The sequence below is a fragment of the Haliotis asinina genome, chromosome 4 (genome assembly GCF_037392515.1).
Source record: "Haliotis asinina isolate JCU_RB_2024 chromosome 4, JCU_Hal_asi_v2, whole genome shotgun sequence".
Lineage (NCBI taxonomy): Eukaryota > Metazoa > Mollusca > Gastropoda > Lepetellida > Haliotidae > Haliotis > Haliotis asinina.
The window spans coordinates 6,343,415-6,361,898 of NC_090283.1; the positions used below are offsets into that span (position 1 = coordinate 6,343,415).

The window sequence follows — 18,484 nt, forward strand, 5'->3', positions numbered from 1 at the left end:
TGGAAGCATGGTATTTTGAGGGATTTACATGAATTTGGATTGAGAGGTCGTTTGCCTCTTTTTATATCAGAGTTTTTAAAAGACAGGCAATTTCAAGTCCGAGTAGGTTCTACCCTGTCTGATCATTATAATCAGGATCAGGGTGTCCCTCAAGGTAGTATTTTGTCTGTCACTTTGTTTAGTATTAAGATCAACAGTTTATCCAAGGTTTTAAATGATTCAATTGATGGATCATTATTTGTGGATGATTTTAATATTTCTTGTCGTGGTAAAAATATGCACACTATTGAGAGACAACTGCAGTTATGTTTGAACAAAATAAATAAATGGTGTCTCGAAAATGGCTTCAAATTTTCTAAATCCAAAACTAATTGCATACATTTTTGTAGAAAATATAAGCCGCATAAGGACCCTGAACTATCTTTAAATGGCACTCCCATCAAGGTTGTAAAGGAGGCCAAGTTCCTGGGTTTAATTTTCGATTCTCATTTAACCTTCTTGCCACACATTAAATCCCTTAAAGCTAAATGTCTGAAGGCACTAGATTTGTTAAAGGTTGTTTTAAATTCAAAGTGGGGAGGGGATCAAGTTACCCTCCTTCACTTATACAGATCATTGGTACGATCTAAACTTGATTATGGCTCCATTGTGTATGGTGGAGCCTGTAAAGGCAACCTCAAACTATTAGATTCTGTCCATCACCAAGGTCTAAGACTTTGTCTTGGATCTTTTAGAACCTCACCTCTTGCCAGTCTCTATGTTGAGGCTGATGAATCATCTCTTTCACAACGCCGTATAAAATTGTCTTTACAATACATTACTAAACTATATTCTAATAAATCTAACCCAGCCTATGACTGTGTGTTCAATCCGCTTTATGAAAATTTGTATGACAAGAGGTCTTCTCTTGTTCCACCTCTAGGACACAGAATTAAACCCTTTCTTTCTTCGGCCAGAATTGAGTTGGAAAACATAGCTCCCTCCCGTCTCCTTTCTTCTCCTCCTTGGCAGTTGGTTAGGCCACAGGTTGACCTAACATTAACTGGATTTAAAAAATCAGAAACTAATGAATTACAATATAAACAAGAATATAATCAATTAAAACATAAATATAGCAATTACAAACCCTTATTTACAGATGGATCCAAGGACGGTGGAGCAGTAGCTTGTGCCACTGTCATTGGATCGAGAACAATATCTTCTAGACTTCCCGATAACAGCTCTATTTTTACTGCAGAAGCAAACGCCATATTAACTGCTCTTCAATATATTCAAAGACACCCTAAACATAAACAGTATATAATCTATTCAGACTCTCTCTCTTGCCTTCAGGCTATTAAAAATCTTTCTTGTAAACATCCACTTTTGATAGAAATTATTGAATTGTACAATAATCTTGCTACTGGCCAGTGCGACATTGTACTTTGTTGGTTACCTAGTCACGTTGGCATTTCTGGTAACACAATGGCCGATCTTGCTGCTAAAGCAGCACTCAGCAAATCTGTGACACCACTTCTTATTCCTTACACTGATTATAAAGCTGCAATAAGATCTTATATCCGTGATCTGATGCAGAAGAAGTGGGACACCCAAGTGGGTATAAATAAATTACATGAAATAAAACCTTATATCGGTTATACTTACTTGGGTTGTCAGTCCAGATTTGAGGAGGTCATTATGCGACGATGTCGCATTGGCCATACGAGGTATACTCACGAGTATTTATTAAAAGGTGAAGATCCTCCGTTTTGTATCCCTTGTGATGAAAGAATCACAGTCAAGCATGTCCTGCTTGACTGTGTTGAATACTCCATCACAAGGGATAAATATTTTAATTCACGAACTTTGAAGGATCTTTTTAATTCTGTTAGCTCTCATTTAATTATTGCATTTTTAAAAGAATTAAATTTGCTAAATGAATTGTAAATAGATGAATATTTTATGCTTGGAAGTTTGAATTAGTAACTTAGAGTGTTAGTGGCTGTATCCTCGAGGGGGGTTAAAGCACTGTAAAATTATTGTCCTCCTGAGAGGATACGTAAGTCCCAAAACATTTGAAGTCAAATTTGATCTTCCATTTTGTCTTAGCCGTAGAATATGTGTCATTTTAATTTGTGGCTAATCTTGCTTACAATCACCATCAACTGAGGGGATGATGTAAATCCAGCTAGGGACCATGCAGGTAGCAGAAGTACTGTAAGTCCCCATGGCCCCTAGTATGGTGATCTACCTTCAGTTGTTGGTGATCTATATAGCCTGTTTTTATATTGTATTGTCTGAATAGGAATATTAGTTTTAACTTTTCACGCTAGTTTTATTTCTTACTGTGATATTCTAGTTGTTTTACTGTCCTTCGTCGACAGGTTTTTATCATATACATAGAGTCCTTTTTTAAGAATGCTCTCGTCACGATATATCTGCAATACTGCCGATGTGACGTTAAATGTTAACTCACTCACTCACTCACTCCGTGTTGTGAAACGTTTGACGAAAGATACTCCTTGATCTTTCATCTCGGACATTATATCGAGCTCAGTCATGTCTGCTAGAAGACGCTCACGGTCTCGAACTATGCCTTTGCTTGTATTCAGTGTTCTGTGGGCAGAAACTAATACCGGGACTCCGACAAACATATCAGTTGATAATAGGTTGGTAGCTTGTTGTTTTCTGCTACATTCAATCAGCAGTGAACCTGATCGCAATCGTTTGATATCTTTTACCTCACCTGCAATGCCAGAGATACCTTTTGAAATTGCAAAGGGATTTAATTTTAAAGGAGTCTTGTCAAGGGTCTCAATAATCAAAAAACGTGGCCAGTGATCAATTTGTATAGAGGGTCGATGTTGATCATCATTTTCCAGTTGACGTTTTGTTTTTTTGTTAGGGGTTTGGTAATCCATGATTATTGGTATATTGGTTCGTCACCCGAGCTCCCCACCCACCACGGAGTATCACAAGGACAATGCTAAAGCAAGCGGGCCTCCAGCTTACAGCACCAAGGATACTCGGATGATATACTCCAGCAGAAACATTAAACATATTAACAGTTCCACCAGATTGGCCCATGAGCCACCGCCTTCTGGGCATGAGACTCTAGGCAAAGTTCATGTAATCAAAAATCAAGTCCAATAATATTCTATGAACAAAGGGAGCCAAGACTAAAATGTAAACAATTCCAAATCAAATTCTGTGCAATGACATAAAATCCATGTACAGGGCTTGGCATGACCAGCCGATTGGTTGAACCGGGCCCATTCAACCACCCGTCTAGGTGAAGTCAGGGCCGAAGTGGTGTGTTGAGCAATAGGAACACTGGTCCTGCTCCCATTGCCCTCAACCACCAGGATCCCCTGGGGCCACAGGGCCGCAACCCACGGCAAACGGGTTGGTGGACCAAATATCCCCCCGGGTCCACTACGGGGGTGTCGGTGAGCTCTTAGCATTACCCAGCACCCACCTCGAGGAGGTGGCTCGCCACGGGTGCCCCATTCTCCATCAGAATGATCCTCAAGATTTGTATGACCAATTACCAAAACCCTGTATCATAATGGGTGATCTCAATGGTCAAATCCTGATACCAACAGTAAAGGGAAAGTTCTTGAAGAGTTTATATCTGATAATAATTTATGGATACTCAACGATGGCTCTGACACATATTTACATCCTGGAAAGGGAACATATTCTTCCTTAGACCTGTCACTCACTGATTCAAACGTTTATAATGAGTTTGAATGGTCAGTCCATAATGATCTTTGTGGTAGTGACCATTTTCCAACAGTACTTACAGCAATTAACCCTTCCGATGATCCGCCTGTAACAAGATGAAGTTTTCAAAGGCCAATTGGCCATTATTTCAGGTCACCTGCCTTAAGAAACTTAAACCAGACCTTTTCATGGATGTACCTGATCCAACTAAAATGTTCTCGGACAAACTGAAACATATAGCTGATGAAACTATTCCTAAGTGCTCTGTAAATCCGCACATCCGTAAACCATGGTTTAATGATGAATGCAAACAGGCTAGGTAAAACAGGAAGAAAGCAGAGAAATAATTTCGTCTTCATCCCACTGTTCATAACTTAAATAATGTACAAATCAGTTACGCTATAGCTCGACGAACGTTTAAACACATTAAACGTCATACTTGGAAAAATTACGTTTCCAAAATAAATTCCCGTACTCCTATGTCAAGGGTATGGAACATGATCCAAAAAATTAAAGGCAAGGGTTCCAAATCCAGTTTAATTCAGCATCTCAAAAATGATAATAACATACTAACTAAAAAATCTGATCTTGCAAACAAATTGGGTGAGTGAATGAGTGAGTTAATATTTAACGTCACATCGGCACTATTTCAGCCATATCGTGACGAGAACATTCAGCAATATAAACGACTATTGTGTCCATTATAAAACCTGTCAACGAAGGACAGTAAAACAACTAGGATATCACAATTAGCATTAAAACTAGTGTGGAAAGGTAAAACTGATATCATTATATGGACAATACAGTATAAAAACAGGCTATAGATCGCCATCAACTGAAGGTAGATCACCACACTAGGGACCATGGGGACTTACAGTACCTTTGCTACCTGCATGGTCTCTAGTTGGATTTACACCATCCCCTCTGCCGCTGGCGATTGTAAGAAATTGTAGCCAAAATTACAATAACACAAATACTACACTTAAAAGTCCTGGAAAGTATAAATTTACTTTGAAAATTTTGGGACTTACGTACCCTTTCAGGAGGACAATTATTTTACAATACTTCAACCCCCGTTGAGGGTACAGCCTCTAATGATCAATGTTCCTAATCTATACTACCAACCATTAAAATACAACTATCTACAGGACACATCAATTATAATTCAACAAGGAAATCGATTTCCCTTAAAAATCCAATAATTAAATGAGTATTGACTGTGATCCGAAAGTGTTTTTACATTGAAATATTTGTCCCTTATGATGGAGAATTCAACACAGTCAAGCAGGATATGCTTGACCGTGGTTCTCTCATCACAAGGGATGCAAAATGGAGGATCTTCACCTTTCAACAGGTATGCATGTGTATACCTTGTATGACCAATACGACATCGTCGTAGTATGACCTCTTCAAATCTGGACTGACAACCCAAGTGGGTATAACCAATGTAAGGTTTTATTTCATGCAATTTATTGATACCCACCTGGGTGTCCCACTTCTTCTGCATCAGATCACGGATATAAGATCTAATTGCAGTTTTATAATCACTGTATGGAATAAGAAGTGGAGTCACAGATTTGTTGAGTGCTGCCTTAGCAGCAATGTCAGCCAGTGTATTCCCTGAAATTCCTACATGGCTAGGTAACCAACAAAGGACGATGTCGCATTGGCCAGTTGCAAGATCATTATACAATTCAATAATGTCAATTAAAAGTGGATGTTTACATGATAAATTTTTAATCGCCTGAAGACAAGAAAGAGAGTCTGAATAGATTATATATTGTTTACGTTTAGGGTGTCTTTGAATATATCTAAGAGCTGTTAATATGGCGTTAGCTTCTGCTGTAAAAATAGAACTATTATCTGGTAATCTAGAAGATATTGTTCTGGATCCAATGACAGTGGCACAAGCCAGAGCACCACCGTCCTTGGACCCATCTGTAAATAAGGATGTATAATTGCTATATTTACTTTTTAATTGATGATATTCTTGTTTATACTGTAAATAATTAGTTTCTGATTTTTTAAATCCAGTTAATGTTAGGTCAACTTGTGGCCTAACCAATTGCCATGGAGGAGAAGAAAGAAGACGGGAGGGAGCTATGTTTTTAAGCTCAATGCCGGCTGAAGAAAGAAAGGGTTTAATTCTGTGCCCTAGAGGCGGAACAAGAGAAGACTTCTTGTCGTATAAATCCTCATAAAGGGGATTGAAAACACAGTTATAGGCAGGGTTAGATTCATTTGAGGATAATTTAGTAATGTATTGTAAAGACAATTTTATACGACGTTGTGTAAGAGATGGTTCATCGGCCTCAACGTAGAGACTGTCAATAGGTGAAGTTCTGAAAGATCCAAGACAGAGTCTTAAACCTTGGTGGTGGACAGGATCAAGAAGTTTAAGGTTGCTTTTACAGGCTCCACCATATACAATGGAGCCATAATCAAGCTTTGAACGGACCAATGATCTGTAGAGGTGAAGGAGGGTAGCTTGATCCCCTCCCCATTTTGAGTTGGAAACAACTTTTATTAAATCCAGCGCCTTCAAGCATTTATTTTTTATATATTTAATACCCAAGAACTTGGCCTCCTTGACCACTTTGATGGGACTGCCATCTAGAAACAGTTCAGGGTCCTTATGTGGCTTATATTTTCTACAGAAGTGTAGACAATTAGTTCTTGACTGAGAAAATTTGAATCCATTTTCGAGACACCATTTATTTATTTTGTTTAAACATAACTGTAGTTGTCGTTCAATAGTGTGTATATTTTTACCACGACAAGAAACATTAAAATCATCCACGAAAAGTGATCCATCTATTCAATCATTTAAAACCTTGGACAAACTGTTAATCTTAATACTAAACAGTGTGACAGAGAAAATACTGCCTTGTGGGACACCCTGATCCTGATTATAATGGTCCGATAAGGTTGAACCCACTCGGACTTGAAATTGTCTATCGTTTAAGAAATTTGATATAAATTGAGGGAAACGGCCCCTTAATCCAAAATCATGTAAGTCTCTTAAAATACTATATTTCCACGTCGTATCGTATGCTTTTTCCAGATCGAAAAAGATCGACACTGCATGTTGTTTATTAATGATGGCATTTTTAACAAAAGATTCTAAACGTACTAAATGATCAATGGTACTTCTGTTTTTACGGAAACCACATTGTATATCAGTGATTAGATTATTTGTTTCCAAGTACCAAACTAATTGGTTATTGATCATGCGTTCCATGGTTTTGCAAACACAGCTAGTGAGTGAAATTGGTCGATAATTGGAAGGATCGGTATGGTCACGTCCAGGTTTAGGAATTGGAACAATTATAGCATCACGCCATGAAGAAGGAAATTCACCAGATGTCCAAATACTATCAAAAATATTTAAAAGGGTCTCCAAACACGATTCCGGTAAGTGCTTCAGAAGTTGGTAATGTATGTTATCAGCTATGTTATGTAGCAGTATCGTGAGCCTGGTCAAGAGCAGTATGAAGCTCATGTATCGAAAAAGTTTCGTTGTAATCTTCCCCATCATCTCAATTGAAATTAATAACCTTCTTTTCTTGCTGATTTTGGTATTTTTGAAATTGGGGTACATATTGTGATGAGGAAGAATGTTTTGCCAATGTCTCACCAAGTTTGTTCGCAATGTCTGATTTATTAGTCAATAAATGGTTCCCATCTTGGAGATGGTGAATGCTAGATTTAGAACCCTTACCCTTCATTTTCTGGATCATATTCCACACCTTTGATATCGATGTGCGTGAATTTATTTTTGATATATAGGTTCGCCAAGAGTGGCGTTTACTTTGCTTGAAAGTACGCCTTGCTTTAGCATTTAAAATTTTGAATTTATCTAAATTGTGGACCATAGGATGGCGACGGAAATAATGTTCCGCTCTCTTCCGTGCTTTCCTAGCCTGTTTGCATTCATCATTAAACCATGGTTTTCGCAAATGTGGAACTGCAGAGGACTTTGGTATACACTCGTCAGCAATATTATTCAATTCATCTGAAAAACATTGTATGGCATCAGGAATATCATTAAAAAGTTCAGGTTTTAGTTTGTCTGCACAGAGTGTTTCATATAAAGGCCAGTTAGCTTTTTTAATATTCCATCTTAATGATGGTGTAACGTCAGATGGCATCACAGGGTTTAATATTGTTGGGAAATGGTCACTTCCACAGAGATCGTCGTGGACTGACCATTCAAATTCACTCAATAGGTTGGAATCAGTAATAGACAAATCAAGAGCTGAATAAGTACCTGTGCCAGGATGGAAATATGTATTTGAGCCGTCATTATATATGCATAAATCATTATTTGAAAGAAATTCCTTTAGTAATTTACCTTTGGTGTTTGTATTAATGCCACCCCATAGTGGACTGTGGCCATTTAAATCACCCATGATTATACAGGGTTTAGGTAGTTGATCATAAAGATCTTGCAGATCAGTTAGTTGGACAGTCGATGAAGGCGGAATATATAAAGAGCATAAAGTAAAAGCAACTTGTAATGTAAGTCGGACTGCAACAACTTGAAGATTTGTTTTTAGTGGAACTGAGCTATGGATAATATTGTTCCTCACCAGGATTGATGAACCACCAGAAGCTCTATCACCCGGAGGAGAAAAAGAGTGGTATGCATTGAAGGGACGGAGCTCAAAATTATCTGTCTCTTTCAGATAAGTTTCTTGGATGCAGAACGCCGATGGTTTAAAATCTTGGTTTAAGAAGTGTAGATTAGTCCGGAGTCCTCTACAATTCCACTGAATTATAGCAGAAGACATTATTTCCTTGGTGGATGTACAGGAGATCTACCCCTCACTTTCCTTGTGGGAGACAAGCTATGAGTCCGACCTTGGATGTGGTCGGACACATCCATGGCCTCAAGTGATCCAAACTTATTATATAGTTGGACCTGATCATTAGACCCCTTAGGAGGCCTGTTACGTTGATTTTTCTTCGTGATTTCATTGCTCGATCTGGATGTAGTGTTCACTTTTGACTTCACATTAGAGTCTGATTTAGATGCCTGTTTCTGAGAAGCAGATGAATCCTTCCCAGAGGATACCTTAGACTGAACAATAGTTTGTACGCTGGAAGTTTCGTTTGAAGAATTCGCCTGTATTTCAGCAGACAGCAATGTTGGAGCTGATGTACAAGCCCACGTGTAATCCGTTTGACAACCGACTGAACTGCATGAAACGTGTTTTGGTTTAGAGGCCTGAACAGAAGCAGAAACAACAGCAGCATAACTCGGGCCCGACTGTTCTTGTGCCAGAACGATCTGTTTTGCTTCAAAGAACGAAATGTTTTGCTCATGCTTCACCCGTGAAATCTTTGATTGTAACTTCCAGGAAGGACATTCCTTGGATGAAGAGGGATGGCAACCAGAGCAGTTTACACATACAGGTGTGTTATCACAAAGGGTGCTATCTTTGCACGCTCCAGCGCATCGTTGGCATGCAGCTGGATTGTGGCATGACTTGGATCCGTGCCCATACTTTTGGCAATTATAGCACCTCAAGGGGTTGGGGATAAAAGTATGAACCCTTAAGTTGCAGTATCCTGCTTTCAGAGATTTTGGAGGCATCGAGAGACAAAATGTAAACAAGTAAGTATTTGTCTTGAAGACATCATTATTCTTTTTGACTGTAAAGCGTTTAACATGAGTAACGCCGTGTGATTGTAGTTCAGTAACTATGTCAAGTTCACTCATGTCTGTAAGGCAACGTCCAGTATCACGGACGATGCCTTTGCTGGTATTTAATGTCCTGTGAGGGGACACCTCTACAGGAACATTTGCTAGAGACTTTGTTTTGAGCAGAATTTTGGATTGTATTTCTTTCCTGCATTCGATTAGCAGGGAACCATATCTCAACTTTTTAATGTCTTTCACCTCCCCAACCAAACCTTCAATGCCTTTTGACACAGCAAAGGGATTTAACTTGAGAGGGCCCCCTTCAGGGGCACACATCACAATGAAACGAGGCCAATTTTCAGGGTTACTGGACGTTGTATGCAACTCATCATCTGAAGATAACGAATCATCAGATTCGTGTGATCGTTTTTTTAAGTGGGGGTGCCATGGTAGAAAAATATATGATTCACCCTCCTAGCTCCCCACCCACCATGGAGTATCAACAAGAACGATGCCTCATGCCTGTGGATCTCCTGCAGACGGCACCAAGGATACTAGGAGGGTATACTCAAGCAGAAAATATCTTGAAAAGATATATCCCACCAGATTGGCCCATGAGCCACCGCCTTCTGGGCATAAGACTCTAGGCAAAGTTCACAACATCAGATTTCAAAATCAATAAACAATTTAGATGAGCAATTAGGCCAAGACCGACAGTAAAACAAGATCAAATCAAATTTGTGCAATGACATATATAGAAGAGCCATGCACAGGGCTTGGCATGACCAGCCGATTGGTCGAACCGGGCCCATTCGACCACCCGTCTAGGCGAAGTCAGGGCGAAAGTGGTGTATTGAGCAACAGGAACACGGTTGCAAGCTCCTATTGCCCTCAACCACCAGGATCCCTTCCTCCGCCGACACAGGGCCGCAACCCACGGCAAACGGGTTGGTGGACCAAATATGCCCCCGGGTCCACTACCGGGGTGTCGGCGATCTCTTAGCATTACCCAGCACCCACCACGAGGAGGTGGCTCGCCACGGGTGCCACAAATTGGGTGAAACTTTGGCTAAACATTCGTCCTCCTCAAATTATCATCCAAAATTCCAGACTTATCAAACACACCAAGAGAAGAAACCAGTGAATTTTAAATCTGATAATAGTGAAGATTATAATGAGGTATTTTCATTACATGAACTTCATACTGCGCTATCACAGGCTCACGACACTGCAACAGGACCTGATGATATCCATTACCAACTCTTAAAACATTTCTGAACATATTTGGACAACACAACATTTTCCATCTTCATGGCGAAAAGCCACAGTTGTTCCTATTCCAAAGCCTGGGAGGGATCATACAGATCCATCAAATTACCGACCTATTTCCTTAACTAGCTGCGTTTGCAAAACCATGGAGCGAATGGTAAATAATCGCTTAGTCTGATTTTTGGAAACCAACAATCTGATTACTGATATACAATGTGGTTTTCGCAAAAACCGAAGCACAATTGACCACTTGGTTCGTTTGGAATCATTTGTTAAAAATTCTTTCATTAAAAAGCAACATGAAGTATCAATCTTTTTTGATCTTAAAAAAGCATATGATACTACTTGGAAGCATGGCATTTTGAAAGATTTACATTCTTTTGGGTTGAGAGGTCGCTTGCCTCAGTTTATATCTAATTTTTTAAATGACAGACAGTTTCAAGTACGTGTGGGATCAACCCTCTCACACTACTTTCATCAAGATCAGGGTGTTCCACAGGGCAGTATTTTGTCTGTGACTTTATTTAGTATTAAAATCAATAGTCTTTCTAAGGTTATAAGTGATTCAGTAGATGGATCACAATTTGAGGATGATTTTAATGTTTCTTGTAGAGGTAGAAATATGCATACAATAGAGAGGCAATTACAAATGTGTCTCAATAAGATTGAATAATGGTCACTTGAAAACGGGTTTAAATTTTCTATAACAAAGACAAATTGCTTGCATTTCTGCAGAAAGTATAAACCGCATAAAGATCCAGAACTATTTTTAAATGGCACCCCCATCAAAGTAGTGAAGGAGGCCAGGTTCTTTAGTCTTATTTTCGACTCACATCTAACTTTTCTACCTCACATTAAATCCCTTAAAACTAAATGCCTGAGGGCACTTGATCTGTTAAAAGTTGTTTCCAATTCAAAGTGGGGAGGAGACCAAACTACCCTACTCCATTTATACAGATCTCTCATCCGTTCGAAACTTGATTACGGCTCCATCGTGTATGGTGGAGACTGTAAAAGCAACCTCAAAATACTTGATTCTATCCATCATCAAGGTCTAAGACTATGTCTTGGGTCATTTAGAACTTCTCCTATTGACAGTCTTTACGTCGAGGCCGATGAGCCATCTCTTACTCAACGACGTATAAAACTCTCCTTACAGTATATAACAAAACTATATTCTAATGAAGCCAATCCTGCATTTAACTATGTTTTTAATCCTCTTTATGCGGATCTGTACAATAAAAAGTCTTCTCTTGTTCTCTTGCCTCTGGGACTTAGAGTGAAACCTTTTCTGTCTGCTTCCGGCATTGAGCTAGCCAATATATCTCCTTCCCGTCTACTTTCGTCTCCACCTTGGCAGTTAGTTAGGCCCGAAGTTGACCTAACACTGACGAGGTTTAAAAAATCAGAAACAAATTAATTACAATATAAACAAGAATATAATCAATTAAAAAGTAAGTATAATACATACAAATCTTTATTTACAGATGGGTCCAAGGATGGTGGCACAGTGGCTTGTGCCACTGTCATTGGATCCAGAACAATATCTTTCAGATTACCAGATAATAGTTCTATTTTCACAGCAGAAGCAAACGCTATATTAACGGCTCTTAAATATATTGAAAGACATCCTAGACATAAACAGTATATTATCTATTCCGATTCTCTTTCTTGCCTCCAGGCAATTAACAACCTGTCATGTAAACATCCACTTTTAATAGAAATAATTGAGTTATTTAATAATCCTGCAACTGGCCAATACAACATCGTCTTTTGTTGGTTACCCAACCATGTGGGCATTTCGCGCAATACAATGGCCGATCTTGCTGCACTCAAGAAATCCGTGACTCCACTTCTTATCCCATACTCTGATTATAAAGCTACAATTAGATCGTATATCCGAGATCTGATGCAAAAGAGGTGGGACACCCAAGTGGGTGTAAATAAACTACATTCAATAAAACCTTATATTGGTTATACCCACTTGGGTTGTCAGTCCAGATTTGAGGAGGTCATTATGAGGCGAGGTGAGGATCCTCCGTTCTGCATCCCTTGTGAGGAAACAGTCACAGTCAAGCATATCCTGCTTGACAGTGTTGAGTATCTATGAAGGATCTTTTTAGCAATACTAGTCCTCGTTTAATTATTTCATTTTTAAAGGAATTAGATTTGTTAACTGAATTGTAAATAGATAAATATTTTATAATTGGAAGATTAAACTAGTAACTCAAATCGTTAGTGGCTGTACCCTCAAAGGGGGTTGAAGTACCGTAAAATAATTGTCCTCCTGAGAGGGTACATAAGTCCAAAAACATTTGAAGTAAATTTAAGATTTCCATCTTTTTAATCGTAGAATAAGTGTGTTTGTACTTTATGGCTAGATTTGTCTAAATTGCTAACAGCTGAGGGAATGATGTAAATCCAACTAGGGTCCATGCAGGAAAGCAAATGTACTGTAAGTCCCCATGGTCCTTAGTATGGTGATCTACCTTCAGTTGTTGGCAACCTATAGCTCATGTTTATATTGTACTGTCCTCTGTAGATGCATTGTTTTAGGTCTATTCACTAGTTGTACATTCTACTCTGTGATATTCTAGTTAGTTTTACTGTCCTTCGTCGACAGGGTTTTACAATGTATGTGCTATTAATTCATTTGTATTATCATAATTACTCGTTCTCGTCACGATATGGCTGCAATATTGCCGATGTGACGTTAAATATTAACTCACTCACTCACTTATGCTACATTCAATCGGCAGCGATCCTGACCGCAAGCGTTTGATATGTTTCACCTCACCTGCAATGCCAGAGATACCTTTTGAAATTGCAAACTGATTTAATTTTAAAGGAGTCTTGTCAAGGATCTCAATAACCGAAAAACGTGGCCAGTGATCTATTCGTATAGAGGGTCGTTGCTAATCATCATTTTCCAGTTGACGTTTGTTTTGTTTTTTTTGTTAGGGGTTTGGTAATCCAGGATTATTGGTATATTAGTTCGTCATCCGACCACCCACCTTAAAGTATCGCCAGGACAATGCTAAAGTAATCTTGCCTCCAGCCTACAGCACAAAGGATATACTACAGCAGAAGAATTAAACGATTAATAATTCCACCAGATTGGCCCATGAGCCACCGCCTTCTGGGCATAGCACTCTAGGAAAACAACATAATTCAAAATAAAAAATATTTTAGACAATAAGGCCAAGACAAAAATTACACCAATTCCAAATCATATTTGTGCAATGATAAATATAATTATAATCCATGCACAGTGCTTGGCATGGTTCAACCGTTCGGTTGAACCGGGTCCATTCAACCACCCGTCTAGGTGAAGTCAGGACCAAAGTGGTGCTGCTGGCCCCTATTGCCCTCAACCACCAGGATCCCCTCCTCCACCGACACAGGGCCGCAAAACACGGCCAACGGGTTGGTGGACGAAATATCCCCCGGGTCCACGACGGGGGTGAATGGCACATTTGCCAGTGAACATTCCTCGCCGCAAATATGCCTTTTAACTGACATACTGGCGAAGCAGCATTTCCGTTTACAGATTTTGTCTATAGGTCCGGTTGGGACTCAGCTACAGTAACGTCGTAAAAGGCAGCTAACGGGATCGGGCTCTAACACTCACCGGCACGGTTGATATACGTCATCGCAGCCCAATGATGCATGTCGATGCTGAGCTGTTGATCACTGGATTGTCCAGACTAAATTATGTACAGACAGATAGCTGAATTATTGCTCAGTGTGGCGTGAAACTAACGTAACTCACTCATTCACCCTACTTATCGTTAAATCTGAATGGAGCAAGCTCTGTATTACTGGACGTTTAAAACATGTTGGCTAATTTTGGTTAATACTGCTTGTTCGTATGTATTTGTGTTTTTAACCTGTGTTTCCAAATGCGTTCAAATTATTTCAACCACTTTCCTGCAGATCGGACCCATGTCAAGGCAGCAAATATCATGCTGGGTAAACCGTCGCGCCTTAGTACTACTTACTCTGCAGGCTACCTTTCCGGCAATGCCAATGACGGCAGCAGGACCGGACCTCCAGTGCATACTGGAGATGAAAGGCACCCATTCTGGCAGGGAGACCTCCAAGGATTTTATACCGTCCACAACATCACCGTTTCAAGTCATAATTCTCAGTGGTGGTGTCAGTAACCTTTACACTTTACATTTTCTAAAACACAAACTACTTTTAAATTCGTTCAATGCACCAAGAACGCATCTTATTAAACTGAACACATCTTACTACAAATATGGCATTTTATATGCAAAGTAATTATCTTGGACTTAACATGTCTGTGTGTTAAAGACCTTCAACTGATTCATTAAACCAAGTATACAGTATTACTGCAGAACGTTTACCCCTTGAACGTTTCAGATCAATTCATCCGTGATGCATACATCGGTGTATCGTCCGTAGATGCTGACTGCACCAATGACGACATTACATGGTGTGGTAAATGGCCGGCAGGATTATCAGCTGGAGCAAGTGTAACCTTCACGTGTTCCCATGAGCAGCCTGTGCGATTCGTGAGGGTTTGGAGAAACATCACAGACTTCTTGGCTGTAAGTGAAGTGGAGGTACAGGGCACTCCCAGAGGAAAATACGGTAACTGTTTGTTAAGAGACTTTGGTCTCGCTCATTTAAATCTGTGTACATATGATGTAAAATCGTATATACTTCAGCACCCACAAAATAGCAAACGAACACAGCAACTTTTCATGCTGTATTCTTTCCCTTTACGTGAAGATCAGTGTAACATAATTATCGGCACCAGGCAATGCTGTTGTTAATTTCTTTCATCGACTAACTTCGAGGATATTTCTCTCTTCTGTACTTCAGCTGCTAAGTACGACAGGAGTCTGAACAAGAAGCTGTCCACACCTGTCACTGCAGTGAATGCCATATCAGCCAGTGACTGCGGTAGCAAGTGCCACGTGACCCAACCTTGCATCTGTTTCAGCTACAATCCATCTGCCAGTCCATCCTGTCTCTTGGGAACATCTACAGAAACGACAACAGCCAACAGCTGGGTTACGTACTCCATATCTCCCTGCTCCAGGGACCTCGCTTGTGGCATATCCGCTCAAACAATGAACATGTCTTCCGCGATTACCTGGTCTTAGTGCCTGTTTCTGTGAGTCTATCACTGTACATTCAGATAAACCGTACGGAAGATAGCAGACGTAATGCCATGTTATACATATGACCTACGATTTAATAACAAAGCATAGACTCGACTCTGTCCTACAAAATAACCTTGTAAATGAGTTGGAATGGGGAAAATTGTTTCATTGTGGAAAACAAGACTGACCAAATCAATAAACAGAAAAACGAAATAAAAACCCTAAAAAGACATATTGTTCAACATCAAAAGATACCGACCCCTGATTAACAGAGGCCAAGGTTACCCCATCCCGACAGCTTACGATGAGCTCATCAAACCAATCTAGCCTACTGTACAAACAACCTACTCTGTGTACCTCACTGGCTTACTTAGTTATCATCACATTGTTACTTGTATTTATACTAGGCTCTGTGCACCACTGGCTTCCATGTTATACTTTTATCCATTGTTAACCCTTTGTCTTTATCATCACTTGTTAATTAGTTTATGTATATATATCGCCTGTTCTCTCCCTGTATCATTTACACTTTGAAAACGATACAAGAACCTGTATCGAAACGTCGTGTTCCAGTAATAAAGAAGTTGTCATCCATATACAGTTATCCTATTTACTTCCAACTTCTAAAATATGCCTCTCAAGCAAGTCATGTGTATATCCATCATCTGCATTGTTTGCTATTAAGAATTAATATCCTAATTGTCCTATATGTAACAGTTAGATAATCTATTATACCAAACTTACTATTTTTTTTAATATTTGTACTACGATGTTCTGCATTGCCTAATCCCTACACCTCCAGCCCAACCCCCAAACTTACCTATACATCAAGTTTAGTTAAGCTATTGCAAAGTCAGTGAAGAGATACTAGTATCGTACAATGTTTCATTAGAATGGGTAATGATATAACCCAACTTAGAATTGTTATCGGAATTTTTCGTTGACTCGGGCGAGCCCAAAAGTAAAAAATCACTTATTAACTCATAAAGGCCGAGAGCCGCGTATATGCGGCAAATTAATTAGCTTCTCACAGCGAGAGCCGCGTACTAGGGGGGATAAAAAGCACCTCTTATTCAGCGATAGCCGCATATTGGGGGTTACGAAAAGCACCTCATTCAGCGAGAGCCGCGTATTGGGGATTTAACATTTTCAATTCGTACTGTATCTATAATTTAAAACAATTTAGCAGTAATGATCAAAGATTAGCCTTTCTTACGAGAGAGGTTACTTTCTGTGTTAATCAGAAGAACTATTAATGTGTTTTGATAACAATTGCTTGCAATCCTGTAACAACATCTCATAATCCCTTTTCTCGCAGACATGTGTTCATTTGCTTGTAGATAAGTCATCGCATCAGCCGTCTCATCAAGAAAACAACAGGAATAGACGTCACCTTCCGTAGCGACACCAACCTGAAAACGCTACTATCAGCTAATGGACGCGGGCCAACAACACCTAAATGCAACAATCCAGCAGAATGCATCTACCAGATCCAATGTAGTTGTAAAGAGACATATATTGGTGAAACTGGTCGACCACTGACTATCAGGTTAAAAGAGCACAAAACATCAGTTCAAAATTTGGATTAGAAATCTGCCGTATGTGAACACATCATGCACAACCCCAATCACAAGATTGTTTGGGACAACACCAAGACATTAGTTAGGAACGCAAGTGACTTAAAAAAACGGAAGCTCCTAGAAGCCATTGCAATCAAGCGGAACAAGCCGCAATCAACAGAGACGGAGGTGTTTACTTACCCAATGCATGGAACCACCTTATCCTCAGTGACTAATCTTTATCCAAACATCTTTACCTGTAACTCGTTAACCTAATCAACACAGGCCTGCACACCAATCAGTTGAAGCCTGTACATAAGCTGAAGCCTGTACATCAATCAATCGAAGCCTGTACATCAATCAATACAAATCTGTATAACTTGTTACCCATTGTTATCGGCCTACTGTTATGTGTATATATACTACAACCCTTTAGTTTTATCCTCACCTCACCTGAAGAAGAGACTAGAATCTGTCTCGAAACGTTGTGACCTTGTATAATAAAGAAGTTGAACCATAAAGCACTTTTAGTTTGACTCCTCCAACTTCTAAATGCCTTTGAAACAACTAATTGCTTGCAATGTCGGGGGCATATACCCCCAAATGAACACATGTCTGTGAGAAAAGGGATTATGAGATGTTGTTACAGGAGGTAAGTGCTTGTTACTCGTCAGTGGGAGCGTATACTAAGATACTATGTTTGCACATTGATTGAATTAACGGTGACAAGATTACAAAACCTTCTTCTAAATTAAATCATTCATTCGTTGTAATAGTTCATATAATGAATCGTAGACATAAATTGCAATACTGTACTACACTAATGTTCGAGTAGATTTGAAGTAGTGAGTGAGTGAGTTAACATTTAACGTCACATCGGCAGTATCTCAGCCATATCGTGACGAGAACTTTTAATTCTGAAATGAACTATATGGCTATTATAAAACCTGTCAACGAAGGACAGAAAAACAACTAGAATATCACAGAGTAGAATATAAAACTAGTAACTATACCAAAAACAATTTATCTATAGAGGACAATACAAGATAAAAATGGGCTATAGATTGCTAACAACTGAAGGTAGATCACCATACTAGGGACCATGGGGACTTACAGTACCTTGGCTACCTGCATGGACCCTAGCTGGATTTACATCATCCCCTCAG

At 39.4% G+C, this 18,484-nt stretch overlaps 1 protein-coding gene across 1 annotated transcript in view; it reads left to right on the top strand.

The window, feature by feature from the left end:
• The window catches only part of LOC137282326 (uncharacterized), an 80,093-nt gene extending 62,254 nt beyond the window's left edge, over positions 1 to 17,839 (top strand). The window contains exons 3-6 of the mRNA XM_067814070.1: positions 14,558 to 14,779; positions 15,011 to 15,241; positions 15,476 to 15,770; positions 17,100 to 17,839. Of these exons, the coding sequence (XP_067670171.1) occupies positions 14,558 to 14,779; positions 15,011 to 15,241; positions 15,476 to 15,759 (737 nt within the window). The 3' untranslated portion in view covers positions 15,760 to 15,770; positions 17,100 to 17,839. The remainder of the gene's footprint in view (positions 1 to 14,557; positions 14,780 to 15,010; positions 15,242 to 15,475; positions 15,771 to 17,099) is intronic.
• Positions 17,840 to 18,484: the final 645 nt, after the last annotated feature.